Genomic DNA, 22,973 nt, shown 5'->3' with positions numbered 1-22,973 from the left:
CAAATATTTAATAAATGAGCGCTTCAATCTAGCAGAGAAAGGTATAACATGATCCAATTGCTAGACTGGAACTAAGGCTTAATTTTTTAATGGTGTGATAGAGTAATTAACCATTGGAACCATTTTCCAGTGGATCCTCCATCACTGACAATTTTTAAATCAAGATTGGATGTTTTTCTAAAAGATCTAGGAATGATTTTGGAGGCATTCTGTGGTTTGTCTTGACTAAGGCTGTTGGCTAATGCAGTTGAATGGTGCCTCAGAAAATTGGATTCTGCCCCTGCTTGGTACCGTGGCTCTTAGAAGAGTATGAGTTCTTTGATGAGCTCCCAGTACTAGAACATCCTGGTGCCTCAAAGTGACTCTCTTTGGAACCTGAGGTCGCCAATACAGTTGTTCTCTAAGGTGACTGGGATCTATTCAACGAGATGTTCTCTGGTGGGAGATGCAGAACTCCATTTACTTGGAGCCCTGTCAGTACCTTCATCCCGTGAAGATCCCAGTAAGCAGGATACAGAGATCAATGGGGCAATAAGTGCACTTGAAGGTTGGTGTACAGGGGTGTCCGCTGATCCCGGCTCTGAAACTGGTCTTTGTGCTTGCTCCATCATAAGAAGCCTGAATGTTACCTATTTTTTCTAGACCAGCTCTTGAAAGAAGTGCTGATCTTGGTTGGTGTGTGGGTGTCTCCCAAACCGTGGAATGTCTGTTGCTAACAGGGCGAGACTCCCAGCCAGAAAAGCAGCTCTTAAAGCTTGGGGATCCCAGCATAACCAGTGACAACTACCTTCACGGAAAAGCCCCTCAACGGAGAAAGGGTGTGGGGAGAAAAGATGGGGTAGTCAACAGACAAACCACCAAATAAAAAAAGGGGCATCGAACTAGTAAATTAAACAACTGACTAATTAGAAAGCTAAACTATACTAAGACTAAAATACAAAGCTAAGCTAGAGCTAGGCTGAAAGCGGGCATGCTAGATGTTCTGGCTCAAGCGGTAGGGTTGTTGAGAAGGAACTGAGGGTGGCTTGCCAGGGGAGATTTATCTATCTTTGGTACAGGGCACAAGAATATCTGGAGCATACGTATAGGCTGAATGGGCACTGCTTCTGAAAATCTCCAACTTGTTCCCTCCAACCCAACTACTAAATGAAATTTTGTAAATCAGATATTTTAAACATTATATCTGATGAATATAGTTGAATACCATGAGTATTTTTTGATAATCTCTGCCTAGGTTCTTATATCATAGTGGTGTCCGAGAGCCTGTTCATAAGTCAAATGCTGCATAATTCTATTAGATTATTGTGAACACGTCTGCAAAAAAATACAATATCAAATAGCTAAGGAATTAAATTCCCTATGTGCTGTACATTGCTATTAACTCAAAAGCAATTCCTTCACCTCTTCATCCCCAAAGAAAAAACACAATTGCTAAGGATTATTTATTTATTTTTAATTCAGTTAAAACAAAACATACAATGTTTCATTGAAACTGTGTAACACTCTTTGCCAACAATTACAGCTGAATTGTTGACCTCTAACAATACAGTGGGTATATACAAAATATATACAAAGATGTACTGTAGAACACCTGTAATAGATAGATTAGACGGTAAAATAAGTTGTCAGTCACTGCATTTGGGAAATTATAACATCCATCTTAAACTGTATGAAAAAATCTGTACCTGATCTATACTTCTTTATGGACCCCAAAGACTCTTCTTTATTGCAGCATATACATTTGTAATAAATAAAACCTTTCATGTTTGTGTGGTCTTACATCTCGAGTGGTAACATACTATTTCAATTTGTGTAAGCATAACATTTTTCTGTAAAGAAACTTCCTTTGACTGTTGTTACACAGATGTACAACATGAACAACTCGTTGAAATGATGCAATAACCATTAGTGACAGAGGAATATATACATATACCCAGAAGTCCCAAACCTATATTATATACAATATATTTACATTATATACACATACAATTATGTACACAGACTATCATAAATATTGAAAAATAGGTTTTAGTTTTAATGGATTAATGTTCTATAAATAACATTACAGTTATGACTGAAATATCATGGAAGACAGCAACGTAAAAACAAGGTGACATTACAGTGGTTTAATACTGAAGCTGCTCTTTTCCATTGGTTTGTTGAATGACCTCTACACTGACAGGTTTGCAACAGATTCATATATTAGAAAACTACTTAGCAAAGTGGTACTCAAGTTTAATAGCTGAAGAGCTACTTAGTATCAAATGGAGCTTCAGAGAACAATTGACTCACAATATAATGTCCAGACATTGATGCATAAATTTGCACGACTCAATAACGTATTGATACAACGTAATGAGGTGCTAACATGTAATATCTTCATCTTTTATCTCCCCCTGACAGTGATCGAAGGATCTCCCCCTCTCTTCTGGTTGCAGAGAGGGAAGAGGTTCATTTTTGTTCCCTTTGATGCTGGAAAGGGGATCTCTTCATCCTCTACACACTACAAACTCTTGAGGGAGAGGACATTTTAAATTCTCCTTCAGATTTCTGTGTGTGCGGAGAGGAGGAAGAAGAGTTGTCATATCACTGAAACATTTGTTCAGTACTCCTCTCCATAGATCAGGAATAAATGAGCCTTTGATCTGAACTCCACTTCCTCTTCCTGAGTCCCAGTAAAAGAAGCACTGCTCAGTTCAAAGTTCTAATTGAAAGTTGAGTACCACTGGACTAATCAAACAAGCAAGATGAGAGAACTCTCACTTTTCATTATGTTTGCTACAGATGTGGTGATTGGTAGTTGTAGTCAGAAGTATGAATCAAAATATCTGTGATTTTTCACAGATTTTAAAAATGTGGAGAAAGACAGGCATCATCTGAATGCATCTGATGAAGTGAGCTGTAGCTCACGAAAGCTTATGCTCCAATAAATTTGTTAGTCTCTAAGGTGCCACAAGTACTCCTTTTCTATCTGCCAAATAGTGATTGTACCTAGAACTGATTCTGGCTTTTGAGACAAAATCTTCAGTGCTGTTTAATCAACTGATTACATGACATTATTTGTTCCCTCTGACCCAACTACTAAACTGAATTTTGTAAATCAGATTTTTAAAACATTATGCAAGACAAATATGGTTGAACATAGTACCGTGACTCTTTCTTTTATTATCTTTATCCAGATTCTTATACTGCACCCACCCATAGTGATATCTCTGATAAGTCAAATGTGCTCTTATGCAGTTACCGTTTCTCTTCAACCTGGGATAGGAATAAATAGTAAACGTGCAGTAGAAACAAAACAGCTAATCACAACCATACAGCACTTGTTTTGGTAGCTTGCTAGTTAGGACTCAAACAAAATGTATCTATTTCTGAAGCAAACAAGTATAAGATGACTGTTCAGTCCATGAGGGTTTTTGTTTTGTTTAAACTACTATAAAGTATCAACTGCATGAGGAATCCCAGTTGCCCATGGGTATGTCTTCACTACCCGCCAGATTGGCAGGCAGCAACTGATCCAGCGGAAATCGATTTATTGTCTAGGCTAGACACAATAAATCGATCCCCAAGCGCTCTCCCGTCAACTCCTGTACTCCAGCGCCACGAGAGGCGCAGACAGAGTCGACGGAGGAGCAGCAGCAGTTGACTCACTGCGGTGAAGACACCAAGGTAAGTCGATCTAAGTACGTCGACTTCAGCTACGTTATTCACACAGCTGAAGTTGCGTAACTTGGATCGATCCCCCTGCCAGTGCAGACCAGGGCTATATGAAGAGAACTTGTATCGAGCACCAAATACTGGGGCAGTTTGTGTATTAGGCTTTTAGCATAGACAAAATAGGAACAAAAAATAATCAAGTAATTCAAAATCCAACAGTGGATGAGAAATTGACAAATACTGAACAGTTTGTGAAAACTGTACAATTAATTCATAAACTACAGCAGGACCTCTTTTTTTATGGTGCAGCAAGTTCAAGAAAGACTGGCCAAAAAAAACAAACCTAATTGACAATGGGCCATATGCTATCATTAAGCAGAACCCCCCATTAATCTCAAAAGAGAGTTTTGTATATCAATGGCATATGACACGACCCAGTGTGATTTGGTAGATAGCTGCAACTCAATCTGAATAAACAAACAAACAACCACCCTGTTTTTCCCAATTGCACTATTGAGAACCTCAAGAGGAGAAATCCCAAGATCTTTACGAGCTCTTCACTGTATAAAAGTTTATTTTAAACATCACCCATTCTGATGACCTGTAATTGTTCTAAGCATTAAAACTTGAGTCAGATTGCCATTTTTTTAAAACTATGGTGTTTCTAGTTGATTAGGTACAATGACTTGGGATATCAATAATGACTTCTTTGATTAAATTTTGGAGTATCTGAGTGTCACTGAAAAAACTGTTTCTATTCAGTTACGGAGTTTTGACCTACTCAAATTGGTTGAAAGTCAGTATAATTTGTTTAAAAAAATATTTCTGATGGGTGAACAAACAAATGCTCCCCCTTCTAATTATGCCTCCATAGAAGGGCAAATTGTATTAAATTTAGAACACAGATTAAATGTTTGTACAGGTTCTATGTCACTGGGATACATTTTTGTATTTAAAAAATTGTTTTCTTAAAGTCAAAATCATGCTTTTGAGGTCCATAAGAATTTTTGGTACATAAAATAATAGTGTTTTTTCCCTCTCTCTCTCATTGGATAGATCAACACTTTGCTGTAAATTAAGAGTTATTTTTCACATCAAATGGTTCCATTAGGCACATTCAAGTAAAATAATAAAACACCCAAGTAACAATGACAAAAGCCAAACATGGCTTGATAAAATTCTACAGAGAGTTGTGTCCATTCTCTGGAATGGAATAAAATTGTCACTTCCCTCAGCCAGAGACTCAGGTGGTTTGATGTTAATATCCACTTCCATCATGCAGAATAGTTTCTTTTCAAGAGTTCACTTATTCTACAGTCAGAAGAACCAGCATCAAAGAATCTGCTTTTTAAAGGAAGCAAAATTGCAAACCTAGGTAATTTTCTCTCTCAGTAGATATTTCAGTGAACACTGGAGTATTTGAGATTAAATCGTGCCAGTTAATGTCCGCCAGATGCATAATTATGGATCCAATCTAGAATAATCAAGGTCATACTTCCAATCATCACAAACATGCCACTCACTAGGAAGAGTATAGCCTGGAAAGAGAAAATATAAAATTTACTTCAGATATTTTATTTTCTTCTTCAGCTACAAATGTTTACCTGGCATAAACAGGTAAGTGCCTGTCCTGAGTTATTTAAGATTTAAATTAGTCAAACAATACTAAGGAATGACTAATAAAAAAGAACAAAGGTTACAGTAAGAGACAATGAGATAACCTTTGATTTTCACATGCTCTGGTTTCTTTTTAAAATGGATTAATAAACTTATTTTTAATATAGCAGGCTACGTCCTCAGCTGGTGTAAACTGGCATAGCTCTATCGATTTCAATGGAGCTATGCCCGGCTTCACAAGCTGAGAATCTGAATGTCTAAGATCAGAAGCAGCAACATCAAGCAAAAGGGCCCAAGTGATCGGGGGAGGTCAGCTCTGAAAGAGTAACCGAGAGAAGTAGGTTTTGAAGAAATATTTGAGAGAGGCCAGTGAGGCTACATAATATTATACAGCAGTTTCAGTACTGAATAGGTATTTTGTTGAATACACTCCACTAAACATTTATCAGGCACTTTTCCTATATATTATTTGTTATGAAATAGACAAAATGTGCCCCATTTCTATTCACGCTACTTTAATGTCAGTAATGGTGCAATAGCTGTATGTAATTAAAATTATTTTATTTCCACCACTATTTAAATTTCCTCTAACAATTTACTGTTTCAGGATGAAATCCTGGTTGTTGTCACCTCTGGAGTTGGCGGGGACAACAACTGGAGAGGTCTTGTGGGGAAATATGCAGAAATAACTTCCTAGTGGCTCTCTCTCCAGCTACAACTGCCTGTGAAACTACTGCTTTTTAAGAGTAATAGACGCTACTGATTACTGCTAGTTCATCAATGAAGATCATAGAAGTTCTGAAATCTTTAGATTATAAAGAAATAAACTAAAACCCTTGCTCTGAGCCAGTGATGAAAGCATGTTAATGAAAATACTCTTCTATACATACCCCAATCTTCTGCACAGATTTCAGAGGTTCTTTCTTCACTAGTTTGATATAGAAAGCAGAAGGAAGTATAAAGATCAGCATGGCAGCAGCAGAGGCACCTATATTTAAAATAAATAAATAACAAAGTTTTCTGAAATAAGTACAGTGTTTCATTAGATTTTTGAAAATATTGTTCTGATTTTGAAAAACAAAAAAAAAACAAAACAACAAAACCCTGAACTAACATACAAAAACTTACCAATGAATCCAAATATATCTCGAATGGAAGGGACAAAGATTACGAGAACATTGGTAAATGCCAAAACAAAAACTGTAATTAAACTGTGACGTAACCAATTGAACTCCTTCTCTGCACAAAACAGCTGTGTAATTGAAGTACGAATCTGCAAAAAATAATGAAGACATTAGTATTAATCAAAAAAGTCCTTAAAGAGACACTGTTGACTTAATGCAAAAACAACTGGGATTACTATAACAGTAAGACATCAGAAAAAAAGATTCTCTGTTTTGCACTTGACTTTATGCATTTGACAGTTCTTTATGAAAAGAGGTTTTCCAGTTCTTTATTTAGGTGTTTAAAACACCACAACAGGGGAGAGAGAAAAAAAAACCTAACTAACTAAAAACCACTGAACACAAACAAATTGATAAGGGGACAAAGGAACAGGTGTAGTATACAACACTACTTTTATCTCATTTTTTTAAAAATGACTAGAATACAGAAAAGTGACAGAGTAAAATATATATTAAAATAAAAAAGATTAAAGGTTTTGACCCCTCAATGTAAAAATATTTTACTTTCTAAATTGATACTTATCTATTTCAATTATTCTGATTCAGTTAAATGAGTAAAAAGCATACATGCAGACTTGTTATAAACAATATTTTTTTAAAGTTAAAAAAATTACTAGAAATTAGCAAACTGTATTTGCCTAATTAATTTAATATTACTACTAGTCCACAGCAAGAGATGAAGGAAAGGTAGCCAATTCCTGGCTAAGATGGATACACGGAATTAAAAAATAAATAAATAAATAAAAATTACTTACTGGGAAGATAACTACAGGTACAGTAAGGGTTACAGCCATAAGTACAGCCAGACGTACAATAAGAATAATAACATCAGCACCCAGGACTGCAGAGTAAGTGTGAAGCAATTCTGCTTCAACATTTCCTATAAAGAAAATGGCATTTTAATTGAACTCTAATAACACACTCTTCACAATACCGCAGCAAGACATAACAGAATGGTAATATCCCTGTGTACTTCTTAAGAAATAAAACAGAACAGTCCAGTTCCTCCACAAATTTACAGTGAATTAAAAACTCAGCTGATCTTGAGCATATTGTCCTGTGAGTTTGTGGAAGAGAAAGAGACCCAGGGCGTAGCCCCACTCATTTTACTGGCACATGTACTTCAGCTGGGCCAAATTCTGCTGTCTGCTACTCATGGACTTTGCATGAGAAAGGCAAATAGGTTTTCACCTTCTGATTATTAGACTATGGCAACATCATAGCATATTCTTAGAGCCAAATTCTGTTCTCAGTTGTACAACTGTAGACTCCTTAAAGGCAATGAAACTACAGAGTAGAACATAGTCCTTTGGTTTTATAGATGAAAACCAATACAGGGACAGTAGTAGAAAAGGGAAAAATACAATAATGTGCAGTTATGAGAGGTTTGTGAAGAATATTACAGGGACTAGTGAGAAAAAACAAGCTCATTTCCCTTCTTAAGCATACTAAGGCTCAGAATCAAGTGAGCTATAGCTCACGAAAGCTGATGCTCAAACAAATTTGTTAGTCTCTAAGGTGCCACAAGTACTCCTTTTCATTTCTATAGTTGTCCTTACATAGCAACTTCAATGTTGGACTTAAAGTACTTTACAAATATAAATAAATTTTATAAGATTTACTAGTAGTATCTCCGTTTTACTGAGGGATAAACTTAGGCACAGACAAGTCAAGGATAATACAAAGTCTGTGTCAAACAGCACCAAAACAGTCTGGCTTCCAGTCCTGAACTTTAGCCATAAGACCACTGGTCCCCTTTGTGTGTGAATGTATAAAAATAATTAATTAGTAAATGCTAATTTGCTTTACATTTTATAAGCCACAAGATTTATTTTGAATTTCCGGAGACATGCTTCATTTAAAAGAAAATAGAAGAGGCAATAACTACCATAAAATGTCAGGTATCCAAAGAGAGCAGCCAATAGGTACATTAAAAACATGGCAAAAAATGAAACATTGGACACATTCATCATTCTTCTACGGCTTCGGCTATTAAAGAAACAAACAGAAATAAGTGTTAACAGTGACAATATATTGCTGGTTTCTTTTTGAATAGTAAAGTTATATACAATCTATACATTTACCCTTTCAGTTCTTCATAAATAGGAAGAATAGCAGGATGGCAGACAAAAGAGAATGTTAGGATTGGTACGGCATAGACAGTCTGAAAAACATAAAACTTGCTTTATAAATTTCTTGATAGATGTAGCAAATTTATCTTTGTTGCACAGAATTCATCAGTAGGTTTCTACTTTATATTTTTACTTTCCATTGGAAGTCTAATTTGTCTCAATTTTCTGTTATAAAAGTCAACTATTCTGGAAGGTTATTACAACTTTCTCTCTCTCTTTTTTGTTCTTAAGGGCCCAATACTGGGAATCCTCAAGTCCCACTTAAGCCCATGGTAGTTGAATGCATTCTACCTTGCTGGATTGAATCTTTATGGCCGGATCTTAGAAATACTCATGTGAGTAAAGATTTTCTTCTCATGAGATTTTCCATCACTAGGGGTATTTGTATGAGTAAAGGTTTGCAGGATTGGGCCTTTAGGGGCTGACCCAAAGCCCACTGAAGTCAACGGAGACTTTTCAACCATTATAGTTACACAAGTGCAAAACCTATTTCCTGGTGAGGTTTGCACCAGTGCAACTTAATCTGGTAAATTATGTGTTTTTCTGAATACAGATGGGATTACTCACATGTTTAAAGTTAAACATGTGCTTAAGTACTTTGCCTTACCAGGAGAAGTACTGACTGCCTCCCAGGAGAGGCTGGAAACCCTCATCTCCTCTTGAACTCAATAAAAGTTAAGAAAGCCCCATTTTGCAGGAAGTGCACAGTGCCTTTCAGGATTGGGACATAATTAATGGCCCCCAAAATATTAGTTTTGGCAATTATGTAAGCAAAAATGACCATATTTCTATGTAATATTTGTTCTTTCTCTTTATTTTTAATAGTGAGAATGCCCTTTACATATGGTACCTTACCTGTGAGTTGAAGACAAAATATTTTGGCCTGCACATTTCATCATTAGTCATGTTTTGTGCTGTTCCATGCAAACGTGCAGCAGTTGCCAGGTGTGCCAATGTGCCATTCAGAGTTGAGTTCATCATGTCATACTCCAATACCAAAGGACAAAGGATTTGGGACTTCTTGCAAATTACCTAAAAATACCACATTGTTATTTTTAACTGATACAATATGATAAAGCGCTTCGAAATCATATGAAGTCTCACTTGCAATGCACTATTATAAGCATGTAAATCTACAGAGAAATTATACTTACAACAATAAGGAAGAAGACCATACACATTAAGGAAAGGCCACTTGTATACCCTAAATATCCTGTAAGCAAGAAAGAGAAACAACATTTTAATTACAGCCTTGCTTTTTTATTTTTTTCACTTATTTGTTATTCACAAAATTTAGTAATTTACAAGTGTCTTATCGCTTGTTTTCACTGCAGTGTTAGCTCAAGCTATAAACTCAAGTTTTGCCCCTCCTTCTACACCCAAAAATGTCTAGCTCGAATTACATGATGCTTTAAACTTGAGCTAGCTGGCCTATTAAGAGGAAACAGCTGTCACTGGAGTTAATGCAGTTGGGGGATGCAGCAGTTCATCAGCAACAACTCAACAACTGCTAATCCAGTGACTCTGTGCTGCTAATCAAAACCACGCTGTTTCACAATGTGGTCACTCTTAGGCTATGCAGTCACAGTGCTGCAGCTGTTCCGCTATAGTGCTGTAGTGTAGACCAGTGGTTTGCAAACTTTTGGGCTGGTGACCCCTTTCACACAGTAAGCCTCTGAGTGTGACCCCCCCTTATGAATTAAAAACATTTTTTAATATATTTAGCACCATTATAAATGCTAGAGGCAAAGCAAGGTTTGGGGTGGAGGCTAAAAGCTCACAACCCCCATGTAATAACCTTGCGACCCCCTTAGGGGTCAGGACCTCAGTTTGAGAACCCCTGGTGTAGACACTTCTTACACTAATCGTAGGGATTTGTCCAGTGATGTAATTAATCCATCTCTCCAGGAGGTGGTAACTAGGTCAATGGAAAAATTCTTCTGTCGACCTAGATGCATCTACATTGTGGGGTTAAGTTGACCTAACTATGGTGCTCAGGGTGCAAAATTTTTCACAGCCCTGAGCAACATGGCTGCGTCAATCTAATTTTTACATTTAGACCAGGGCTTATTCAAGTAAGTGGAGCAATTCAAGTATGCTAACTGGTGCAGTGAAGACAAGCCCTCAGTCATTAGGGCTCTATGGGGGTATGATTTCTGAAGTACATTAATGTGCTGTGCATTAAATTGGTCTGTGTACACCCTGCCGGTGTGCACCAGAAGTATCCACATGGCCTAATGAATGCAGAGCACATTAGTACTCATTAGAAATCACATCCTATAAAGCACATTAGCCCACTGTGAAAATAAGCCCTGAGGATCTCCTATAGGTTTATTCACTCAAACCAACCCATCATCTTCCATTTTCTTTAAAAAAAGCCTATATGGATCACTGAAGTACAGCCACTTCTGCTAAGGAACTAGGCAGCCATACAACACAACAGTTTAGGATCCCAAACAAACAAACCAAAAACAAAGAACAACAAAATCCATTACTTCCAATTTAAACTGCAGGGAAAATTTAGTTACCCAAAATGAAATTTGGCCAGGACACAAGGGATAACATCCCCACTCTTGGAAGAGTGCCATGTGGTAACTGATGACCACAAGTGGTCAGGAGCTTCAGTTAATAGATCTAATCCTGTTTCCAATGAAGTCAATGGGAATTTTGATACAGTCTTCAGTGGGAGCAGAAATTGGTCCTGTATTTTATCTGAAAAAATGCCACTTTCAGTTCCACAGTCCTCCACAACATAGGGTGGGTTATCAAGTCAACCACCATGTGGGGTATTCACTCCATATTGATTAAGAGAAAGTATTCCACCAACTGAATCATGAGCATCATGTGCTTTCCTCAAACGTGCCGAACACGTACACTGACCAGGCCAAATCCTGTATAAACAGAGGTCTGACAAGATCACAGTCAAAGGCAGTGGAACTGCAGACTTCCCATCCTGTCCTCACCCACTTTCTTTTCCTCTTACACTCTACAAACACTCTGTAGCCCTCATTTATTTCTTAAAAAAAGAGATATGCTGTTCTTCTCCTCAGGGACTGAGATCATTTGCACAGCATCCACCTGGCAAGAGATCAGTAATGTGGAGGTAGCTCCCATATTTGGGCCTTCCACTTGTTAACAGCAAAATCAACACTTTGTTTCCACATTTACTTTAAATGAATAGTTGCTTACCTAAATTTTTCAGCAGTGACAAAGGAAGAATGAACACTATAGACACCAGCACAACCAAATAGTCACCATTAAGATACCATTCTCTGTAAGAAAAAAAGTTAAATTTATATAAGTAATCAAAGCATTTTACAACAATGGTGCCTAGAGTTTAGTCCTTACATATATTTGTTTCTATAACCTGCTATTGTTTGTAAGTAAGAGATAAAATATCTTGTAAAAATACCAAGAATAAAACTATTTTATTCTAAATTTCACAAAACAATGTATTAAAGGGGCTATTGAAGATACTGCCATTTCAAGATGTATTTCAAATATATTTTTTAACCTGATAAATGGGAGAAATAGGTTTATATGCTGAAAATTCTAGCTTTCAGATGTACTATTTGAACTGCACTCTTAAGGATAATATCTAAGTCACAAAGGATCATCACACCACGAGTGGGCAGGGGGAGGGAAGAGAAGAACGACCATGCCTCCTAGATCTATATTAAGGCGATACTCCCATCATCTCCCCTTCTGCAATATCCGTTTCTCTCAGTGTCTTCTGCTAGGATAGGCATATACTTGGTCGTTGAGGGGAGGAAGGGAAAGAGACAGGAGACAGACAACGTATTGGTCAGGTGAATAAAGAGGCTGGTGGAAATAAAAATGCATATTGCTCAAATTCACAAAGGTACTTATGTCCCTGAATCCTAATGAGAGGTAGCTGCCTAAGTATCTTTGTGAATCTGGGCCTTTGTCTCTTTGTTGCTCCCCAGGCCCCAACCCTGAGGCTGTATTATCTTTCTCACCATGCCCGATTTGGGATGGAGATCACCCTTTAAGAGAGGCTTTGAAGGGCTAGGGGAAATCTCTGGTAATGTGGCTCTACTGTACGCCGCCAGGGAGCTGGAGGAAAGCCAGGGAGAGTGCCAGAGCTGCAGCAGAACCACAAGGCCTCTGCATGACTGGCCCTGGCCTTCTGCCTATCACCTGGGACACAGGGAAGATTTCATTCTGTTCCACAGGGGCAAATCTGGCCCATCAAAATTGAAAAAATATCACCACAAGGGAAATTTCATAGAGATTTTCTTCCCCTGAATCCCCTCTTGTGTTTCTTTTTTCTTTCCATAGGCGAAAGCAGTCAGTCAATCATTTGTCAGGTATATTGGGAGCATCTTCCTCTGAAACACTGGGGAACAAATTCAGTTCTCAGACCAGTGTAAAGCAGATTTTTAACTTCAGTGCAATGAAGTAACAGGGCAAAACTGGTCATGGGTATTCAACTGTGGTAAGACACTGGACTTCTATTAAAATCCTATATTCCTAAGACAATTCATGTAACAGTGTAGCCTTTATCCCACTGTTAATACTGGAAATAGTACTAGCTGATCCATAACAGGAGATATTTTTAAACCAGACGTAATATTATTTGGATGAGCAAAGAAGCCTTGCTGAACAAATACTCTATCTTAAAGACTTTACTGGTTTGAACATTAAGGGCTAAATTCTGAAAACTGGTGTAAATCTGAATTAATTTTAACAGAGTCACTCTGGATTCATACCAATGCAAATGAGACAAGAATTTGGACAAATTTCTTCAGTTACTTTGTTTGAAACTTTTAAAAAAATACACTCTAAATTCTCAAATTAGTGTGATTTAGACATCTGTAAGATAAAGTTAATGTATTGCAACTTGTCTTTTAACAAGAAAATGTTTAAAAAAAAAAAAAGAGTCAGATATCAAAGGTGTTCAGCGCTTTGCATCAGGATGCATATTATTGCTGGTGATAGCCCATGTGAAGGAAATCATGAGTCTCAAAGTCAAGAAGTTATGGAATTTCTGTGTGGATTAATGGATAATGTGGATGGACAGTTTGGATGTATGTTGTATATCTTGAATCACTACATGCACTGTAATCAATGAGTTGGTGTTTTTAATATTGCCACAGACTTACTGAATATTTGTCCTTAAGCAAGTATTAACTAGAATCACTGTAGAAATGCAGCTTACTCTTAGAGTAAGAATACTTCCCACAATGTTAAAGTTTGAAAACCATCTTATCAGTCTAAGGTTCCTGAAATACATTAGAGGTAACAACTATGACCCTATTTAACTTAATTTCATTATTGAGCAATATGTTGACCAGCACATCCATTAGCACTTATTGGAGATTATTTACATATATGTATTCCATCGTATTATAGAAAACAGTTATTTTGCTAACATCTTTACCAGTAGAGGCTAGATCCATGTCAAATGGACCACCCAAGGGGTAGAAAAAAAATCTTACTGGATCTTACCACCACCTTATCTCTGATTAAGAAGCTACACTAAGATGTACCAAAGGAAGTCTTCATATAAAATATATATGTTGCCCATTTTTGTTTCTACTATTAGTTTCTCTGATGAGGAGGAGTTCTATCACCTACCCTGTGTTCTCTTCAATGTTCATAAATGACTTGATGACCAATGGCAACTCATATTTCACTATGTAGAGGTAGCTTGACATAGCTGTAGATGAACAACATTATAAATCATTACAAATATAGATGGAAAATGACATAAGAGTCACAAAACTTATTTCATAACTTTACTTGACACAATTAATAAAAACATATGTGAAAAAGTCTGAGAATGGAGAGGGAGTATTTACTATTTAACATTAAAATCTACAGTACATATTTTTCAAAATCCTCACCTCCAATGTTCTGCATTGTAATTGATCCGGAAGCTGCAATTTTTCCAGCCAAACCAAATGCCTTCATTCCTAGCTGTTCATATAACAGAGACCCTACAAACATACAAAATAAATTAATTGAAAATGTGTATTTTACAAGGGAAAGATAATATGAAGTTAGTAATAACTATTTGTACAAGAAGAAGAATTTACCATACCTCCTTCATTGGCAGTCTTTAGGAGAAGATGAACTGAATATAAAGAGAATATTGTCACAACCACCAAGAGAATCCTAGGAGGGGAGGGAAAAAAAAAGCAAAAAACTTTTAGACAGCCTTAATTTATTTAGTTTAGCCATATTAATTAAGTGTACTATTTGAACAGGAAGGATTTAAGATAGAACATAAGAACCAATATCAAAACAGTGAAATGAAAGAATTAAGAAAAATAAGTGTAAATTCCAATGCTAGCTGAGAAAGTCTGAATCAATCAGTGCTTGTTTATGAAAGGACACCATACTTAAATCCACACTGGAAGGTACAGCTACCTATTTACATTATTATTTTGTCAACAGACCCAATTCTCATTTATACTACATACTGCTGAAATGGGATTAAATAATACTTAAACTTGACGTAAGGCCCCTTTACACTATTAGAGTGGTGTAGAGAGGTGTAAGTATAAATGAGAATCAGACCCAATATATTTTTGATTGACCCAATAAACACATTATTTTAACAAAAGTATCAAAGAACATTATTTTGTATCACTAACAGCTGTTTTTTTATTTTTACTTTTTCCTCACATTCTTAGGTAATCACATCACAGCTAGTTCATCTCTGAAACACTAGACTTGTGACTGATGTAATTTGTGACTAGGTGAGAAAATCTGCTAAAGTCTGAAACAAGTCACCTTTCAGCTGTATGTGATGTTTTTGTGTAAAGCAAGATACAAAGACAGTTAATTGACTGGTAAAATATGGACTGACAACTAGAAAATGTTAAGAGCTTGTGACTCAGTACGGTGTGTTTTAAAATTCATATACATTGAAATGATCTGAATGCAGGTCAGTTTCCTTTGCTCAACATTTACTGTGGTTTCACCTGTGATTAAACAGACTGTTAATGGCTCCCAGAAGTTGTCTTATTTTCTTATAGCTTCTATTAGAATTACCTATCCTTTATTGAAATGCTTCTTTGTAACCGCTAAAAATTCTCAATGAATCACAACAAATACACCCTTCAGCAGCTGCACTGTTCTTTGCAGTTGAACACCAGTGTCACAAAGCTGTAGTAAATAAAAAAAAAACAACCTGTCCCTTCCTACACCAATACAAGCATTCTGCTTTAGAAGAACAGTCTCCAGAGACTATAGCTGCTCAAAAATGTGAAGCTCAGTTTAATGACTCCTCATTCCAAGGTTGTTCTTTTCATTTTCTGAATGGGTTTTAGTGCTTGTCAAAGTAAAAGATGTAGGGACACGAGCTTCAATCAGGCATATCGTTGACAAGTAATACAAGAATCTCCACACAGCTCCATCAAAATATACTGCAGAATACACCGCAAATCATATACAAATACATTTTCATGATTGTGAAAGGTAATCATTAAGTGCTGCACTTATAACTGGACTTCTCTAATTTGTTCACCAGCTAGAAACAGTACTGGAAAGAGCTTACAGATTATAGTGTTTGGTACTACAGAAAATGTTGAAATAGATATCTATTATCTATACTACCTCAGATTTAACTTAGAACGGCCACTTTATCAGAGTGACAAGGTAGTTTAGTCCAGTGTTTCTCAAATGCAGCCACCAGGAGATTTTCTTGAAGCCACAGCCTCCTGGGTGGTGACTGAGGGGTGGGGCTCGGCGAGGCGAAGCAACAAATCAGCATCCCCTCCCCTGGTGCCACCAGCAGGGGTTTGGCTCTGCCCCCCACCCTCCGGAGCTGCAAATGCCAGAGGAGCAGGCAGCTGGGTAAGTTCCCCACCTTCTCAGGGGTGGTGGAACTTGGGCTTCCAGTTTCAGCTCTGGGCGGCGAACTGCAGGCTCCAGCTGCGTGACGTCGGGCTCTGTCCCCCATCTGCAGCAGGGCTTTGGGCTCTGGCCCTGGGCTAACTACCCCTCCATTGCTCCTGGCCCGCACTGTGTCCTCCAGCTCTGATCCCCAGCTGCAGAGTTTTGGGCCCCCCTTGCCTCCTCCACCAATTTTCCCTACCACCTCCCCATCCAGGGCTTAAATTGTCCCCCAGCTTGCCAGTAAGTCTGCTGTGAAAAGTGGTATTTGTATGTTTGTTTATTTATATCACTTTTCACTTTCTCCCAGCTAGCTAGAAAGTGTACTGCTGTGAAAAGGAATATTAACTAATATCACTTCTCACTGAAGCGGACTTTCTAGCTAGCAAATCAAAACAAAAAACAAACAAACAAAAGCAACCAAAAGGCAAAACAAACAAACATCATCAAAGCACCTTATTTGTGTTTCTATTCCGTTTAGGTCCAGTAAAGGAGAGACAAAATGCACATTTATTATTGAGTCTGCTAAAAAAACAAACAACCTCCTCCCCACAACCCTATATAAATAAATTACTATGATTTGGACATGTATATGTGCATATTTATTTGTTTTTCAAGTAATTTAAGAAAAAAATTTCAGAGAGGCCACCAGCAACAGTTGGTGGCCACAATCAGAGGACACCAAAAAAAAAAATATTGTAAGAACCCCTGGTTTAGTTTGCGTGCTCATTTACTTCCTGGCTTCTATGCTGAAACCACCAAGCACACACTATGAGAACACTTGTCCAGTAGGAACTGAACTGACACCACCAGCTCAGTTCATATAAACCACCTAATAATTATCATGTTAAAAATGTCAAGTCACTACCAGCCTGGGCCAGATGTGAACCAATCAGCTAGACATTAAAAGCTTTTTATACTGTTATTAATCCTGTGAGCCATGCACTCTCAGTAACATCTTAGCAACTGCAACCTGGGCTCTCTTGCATCTAGACTACTAATCATACTTAATTTTGTGATGTTATGTGAACTAGTGTAGCCTTATTTCAGTAGCAATACATTTGAATACAGAAATCTAGAGATAAAAAAAATTAATGAATTAAACCATTGTGGCACCTATGATTGCTAAATTGCTAGCTATAGGTGTTTTAAAAAATGAACTGATTATAGCATAATGTGCTGAATTATTCAAGTAACTGACTTTAAACTTGCTTCCTCCCACCTATTTTACTTTTTTGTCTACACTAACTTCTAAGAGATAGCCTACCATGTGTTATACTGGTGACATCATAACCACTACAGAACCTCTTTAGAGCATGGAATTGGGATATAAAAGGGGCATGTAAATGCCTCTTTATTATTTTTTTACTGTATGGCACTGCTTTGTTAATTTAAAAAACATTAATAGTATGTATAAATAAGAGGGTATATAAATTATAAAAGTTCTTAGCCAAAAATTTAAAAAAAAAAAAAAAAAAAAAGAAAAGAATAAATCATGCCAGGCACTAAACCTCCATGGGTAATTTGTTCCACTACTTAACTATCTGACAATTAGGAAGCTTTTCCTAATGTCTAACCTAAATCTCCCTTGTTGCAATTTAAGCCCATTACTTCTCGTCCTGTCCTCAGTGGATAAGGAGAACAATTTATCAATCTCCTATGTACTTGGAAAAACTGTTATGTTCCCCCTCAGCCTTCTCTTCTCCAGACTAAACAAAACACAATTCTTTCAGTCTTTCCCTTGCAGGTCATATTTTCTAGACCTTTAATCATTTGTGTTGCTCTTCTCTGGACTTTCTCCAATTTGTCCACATCTTTCCTGAAATGTGATGCTCAGAACTGGACACAATACTTCAGTTGAGGCCTAATCAGTGTGGAATAGTGCAGACGAATTACTTCTTATGTCTTGTTACAACACTTCTGCTAATACATTCCAGAATGATGTTTGCTTTTTCTGGAACACTGTTATACTGTTCACTCATGTTTAGCTTGTAATCCATTATGACCCCCAAATCCCTTTCTGCATTACTCCTTCCTAGGCAGTCATTTCCCATTTTGTATGTGTGCAACTGACTGAAAGTATTCCACTTAAGAAGGAACAATTTGTCCTTGTTGAATTTCAACCTATTTCAGATCATTTCTCTAGTTTGTTAAGATCATTTTGACTTCTAAGCCTATCCTCCAAAGCACTTGTAAACCCTTCCAGCTTGGTATCGTCCACAGAATTTATAAGTGTACTCTCCATTTCATTTATCCAAATTATTCATGAAGATATTGAATAGAACGGGACTCAGGACAGATCCATGTGGGACTCCGCTCTATATGCCCTTCCAGCCTGACTGTGAACCACTGATAACTCCCTGAATAACATTTTTAAACCAGTTGTGCACCCACCTTGCAATAGGTTCCTCTAGCCCAGTGGTTCTCAAACTTATTTGACTCCCCCCCACCCCTGCTTGTGTCTGTAGTCAGTTGCACACCCACAAGTACATATACCGCCACTCAGTTCTGAAAGCAGAGTGGAAAGCGGCAGGCAGCTGCTGGCCAAGCACCCAGCTCTGAAGGCAATGCTGCCGCCAGCAGCAATGCAAAAGTTAGGGTGGCATGGTATGACACTGCCACTCTTACTTTTCCATTGCTGCTGGCAGCGGCGCTGCTTTGAGAGCTGGGCGCTTGGCCAGTAGCCACCGCTCTCTAGCTGCCCAGCTTGGAAGGCAGAGTGGGGAGTGGTGGCTGCTGGCTGGGCGCCCAGCTCTGAAGGCAGCGCAGCCGTCAGTAAGGTAAGGCACACCCAGCCAGCAGCTGCCACTCTTCTAAAGCTTCTCCCTACCCCCCCACACATTCCATGCCCCCTAGGCTATAATTCTCTAGTTTGCACCTGAGAAGGTCATGTGAGATCATATGAAAGCCTAGTTAAAGTTGAGCTACATCACATTTACTACTTTTGCCTATCCACAAGGCTTGTAACTGTTTCAAAGAAAGATCTCAAGAAGAGTCTGTGTGGCTCAAAAGCTTGTCTCTCTCACCAATGGAAAGGTGGTCCAATAAAAGATATTACCTCACCTACCTTGTCTCTCCAATATCCTGGGACCAACACAGTTACAACTACACTGGATACCTCTAATATTGTCTATTAACGGATACATGGCAGAAGAGCCTTTTTTTAAATTAATCAAAACATACTTACACAAAAAGAATAATTCCAGTGTTTGCCATGGCATAAGAAAGTCCAAGGATGCCACTACCCATAATAACATTGCTCAGATTAAACGCTGACATTCCAAAGGAAGTAGTACCTGGATGCTGTGTAAGGGAAGGAAAAGCTAATAATTAATAGATAACCAGTAATTAAATCATGTTTTAGATTTGAATTTAAATGAACATTTTCCACTTTTCAAGGTTAAATATTTGAAAGTAAAGCAATTGTTTAGTGTGCTAATTTTAAAACATCATTAGTGCATACTTACATATTCAATGTCATACTTCTTCTTTCCAAGATTGGATTCAAGCAGGAAATTTTGATTTTCTGGATCCCTGTCTACACAAGATCTGTAAGAAAGAAAAAAATAATAATCCATATTTAATTGTTATAATGAACAAGGTTTTACATTAATGGCCTTTAGGAGGTCAGTTGTTCCTGCTTTTTATTCTGTTTCAAAGGGGATCAGAAAACCAGCAGATCATCCAACAAAAACGAACTACACAATCTGTCATCTGCAAAATAAATATAAAATTTTGGATATTCAACTTCCTATATTTGTAACAGATTAAAACATTAAGATCTAGCAAGGCATTTTAAATGAGTACTTTAAAGGTGTGAAGTACATTATGTGTAATAAAGTACTGTACAAATATTAGCAAATGGAAACAAAACTAAGAGCAATGCAAAAATCCCTCTGACCTCGCAGGTGCTTTGGTTGGATATGGATAATTGAAGTCATTGCTGTTGGAACTATAGCTACTGCTGTCTTCCTCTGGAGAGATGTTAAACTTGCTCACTTCTGCTCTGCTCATGATGGGAATTCAATTAGCTTTTCCCAGTATTAGATGAAGTAGGGAATATTTGGCCTGATGACTGCCCCTCGGTGGCAGTCTTCACCGAGCTCGCTCTTTTGTCCTTGGATGCTGGACTTGCCTTGCCTGTGAAGGTAAAAAGGAAACGTCAATACTGCAGTGGTCTATCTAGCGGGTCACGTGAAGAGCTGCTGCTTGCTGCTGCTCTGGGGCTGATTCATCGTCAGCCAGGCGAGTGGAAAAGTACCAGCCAAGGAGGGGCGGAGAGGAAAAGTACAAGATACTGACTACAACGGAGAACAAAGATAAATCTTCAACTACAACACCCAAGCACACGTCTGGAAATGTGATCTGCATAGGAAAGGGTCTGCCAGCGTGTATGTACGTTGGACTTTCTGAGACATGGTCTTTCATGCACACACAAAAGCAAAAGAATGAAATGAAAATCACACTCTCCAGCTGCTAGGAAGACATTTATATCTGAAGATCAAATCCACCCAATTTACATAACTTACATGGAGACCAATCATACTGCAATGTAAAAACTATAATATTCACATTAAGATTTATAACAGAGAAGTACCCACATAGTATACTATAATGAAGAAATATTTGTTATAGTAACAATAAAATATCTCCACGCATAAATATATTTGATCACACACACACGTGTACTACATGTCTGAAAGAGAAATACCTCCAGTCCACCCCTCCTATGCCAGAAAAGAAATCTGATGCAACATCCATGTGCGATTGTCACATTCACTTGTGATTAACCTTCCTCTCCAACATTACCATACCGCTCCCCGCTCTCTACTCCCACCCCCCACCGCCCTTCCAGGGACATGGGATCCCTGCAGTTTAAATGGGGGAAAAATGCAAATCAGTCACAAGACTGCACCAGCAGCGTGGGTTGGTTTTTTTGTTTTTTTTTACCTTGGAAGGAAGCAGCATCTGTGGCGGGATTTTACGTGAGTCTGACCCACACAGAAAAGCCCGCGTAGGGGGTTTTAATATCGTTTCAGAAACAAAATATTGACCTTAACTAAAGGCACTAATAATCCACTCGGCGTTTTTAGAGCCCAGCCCCCTCGCCCGCACAACCATAGGAGCAATAAGCCCAGTACGTTACCTCGGCGAAGCTGAAAACCGGAGATTTTCCCTCTGATATCTTCAGAATACCGACGAGATCGTTTTCTAAACTGAGAGTTTTAAAATGTTCTTGAAAGGAAAAAACACAATCCTTAAAGTAGAAAAAATATAAATAAAAGTACCAAAATGTCGTTTAAAAGCCACCGGTACACGAGGAAAAAAATTCAGGCTCCCCTTCTACTTCAATGTGAGTAAGGGGAAGCATGTGGCTGTGGCGGGCAGCGCTGCGATCGCGGCCGGGCAGGCGGATATTGCTCCCTCACGGCGTTGCTGTAGGTCTGAACGCTGTCTCTGCTGCCCCTGCTTTTGAGAGTGGAATGCGGCGAGAAGGGGGGAGGAAAGGGCGAGGCACCTACATACACAGCAATGTGCCGCCTCTCCTTTGTATACCAACACCAGCCCCGGCTCCTTGCGCTGCCTAGCCACGCCCCGGCTCGTTTCCTCTCTCGCCTTTTTCAGCTCTGTTTTGGATGCCACTCAGACGCTGTTACTTCACTAAGCTCCCTCCTGCATCGACGGGAAATACTACGAGAACATTATTTAGCACTGATGTAACACTGGAGACAATACTGTACTTAACTAAGCTCCCCCCCTCCCCCCCCACCAAACGAGATAATACCACAACTGTGTGTTCAGGTATTTCAGAGGATCTCAAAGGGCCTGACATCAGTTTATGAAACCTCACAAAACTGGAATGAGGTACGCTCCCTTTTAGCGAGAAGGAGACAGAGGTACAGAGAGGTTCAATGAATGCATGCAATAACCACAGTTGTTTCAAGGACATCAGAAACTTTCATTCATTACTAAAGCGTCTGCGGCTTCAACTTCCCCATCTTCAAAATCCTACTTCACAGGGATGGGGTGAGGCTGTTTGTCAAGAACTCCTTGGTGTAAAGAAATTCTCACTTGCCAATTGCAGTTTACCGAATATTTTATTTCAGTACCATGTAAATGGGTGTAGCTGAGACTCCCCTGTCCATCATTGTGAGAGATCCCCAGACTCTCACTGTTTCCAGTCATCCCTTCTTTAGTGTTTATATCATGTTACAATGATGCAAAGGTTACGGAGGTGAAAGCTGATCAGCCCCACGGACCTACTGCTGTCATTTATTATTTGTAATGTATGATGTGGTGCACGCACAATCGCACATATAAGTCCAGATGGTAGAGCGAGTGGAAAAGGCACCCTTAGGCCTGCCTCAATGGAGTATTTTCTCAGCCCTTCGCCTGGAGCCTCACTCTTTTTAAAGGGTGAGGGCAGGAAGGGGGACACAACTCCCTTATCCTCAGCCAATGTCCTACTATTTCCCCCAGTGATAGTTGGAGGATTTTGCTCTCTCTACGATTTAGG

General features: G+C 38.4%; 1 protein-coding gene across 1 annotated transcript; it reads right to left on the bottom strand.

Annotated features, from left to right (window-relative positions):
- Positions 1 to 1,432: 1,432 nt before the first annotated feature.
- On the bottom strand, positions 1,433 to 22,124 carry SLC38A2 (solute carrier family 38 member 2). The gene is made up of 16 exons (XM_077833828.1): positions 21,603 to 22,124; positions 20,358 to 20,596; positions 19,924 to 20,005; positions 19,644 to 19,759; positions 14,658 to 14,731; positions 14,461 to 14,553; positions 14,192 to 14,273; positions 11,780 to 11,862; positions 9,745 to 9,803; positions 9,446 to 9,622; positions 8,543 to 8,622; positions 8,347 to 8,447; positions 7,214 to 7,338; positions 6,403 to 6,547; positions 6,165 to 6,262; positions 1,433 to 5,195 (listed from the first exon to the last, which is right to left on the bottom strand). Exons 2-16 carry the CDS (start codon positions 20,468 to 20,470, stop codon positions 5,097 to 5,099), a joined length of 1,527 nt encoding a protein of 508 aa, XP_077689954.1. The 5' UTR covers positions 20,471 to 20,596; positions 21,603 to 22,124; the 3' UTR covers positions 1,433 to 5,096.
- Positions 22,125 to 22,973: the final 849 nt, after the last annotated feature.

The sequence above is a fragment of the Eretmochelys imbricata genome, chromosome 1 (assembly GCF_965152235.1).
Source record: "Eretmochelys imbricata isolate rEreImb1 chromosome 1, rEreImb1.hap1, whole genome shotgun sequence".
Lineage (NCBI taxonomy): Eukaryota > Metazoa > Chordata > Testudines > Cheloniidae > Eretmochelys > Eretmochelys imbricata.
This window is presented reverse-complemented; position numbering and strand designations above follow the sequence as displayed.

What these genes read in the sequence shown, in the direction of transcription:
- SLC38A2 (XM_077833828.1), bottom strand. Translation starts at nt 20,470, where the DNA reads ATGAGCAGAGCAGAAGTGAGCAAGTTTAACATCTCTCCAGAGGAAGAC. An exon ending in CCAACCAAAGCACCTGCGAG is followed by an intron (nt 20,006 to 20,357) that starts GTCAGAGGGATT and finishes TCTTTCTTACAG; the next exon opens with ATCTTGTGTAGACAGGGATC. An exon ending in ATTTATGAAGAACTGAAAGG is followed by an intron (nt 8,448 to 8,542) that starts GTAAATGTATAG and finishes TTTCTTTAATAG; the next exon opens with CCGAAGCCGTAGAAGAATGA.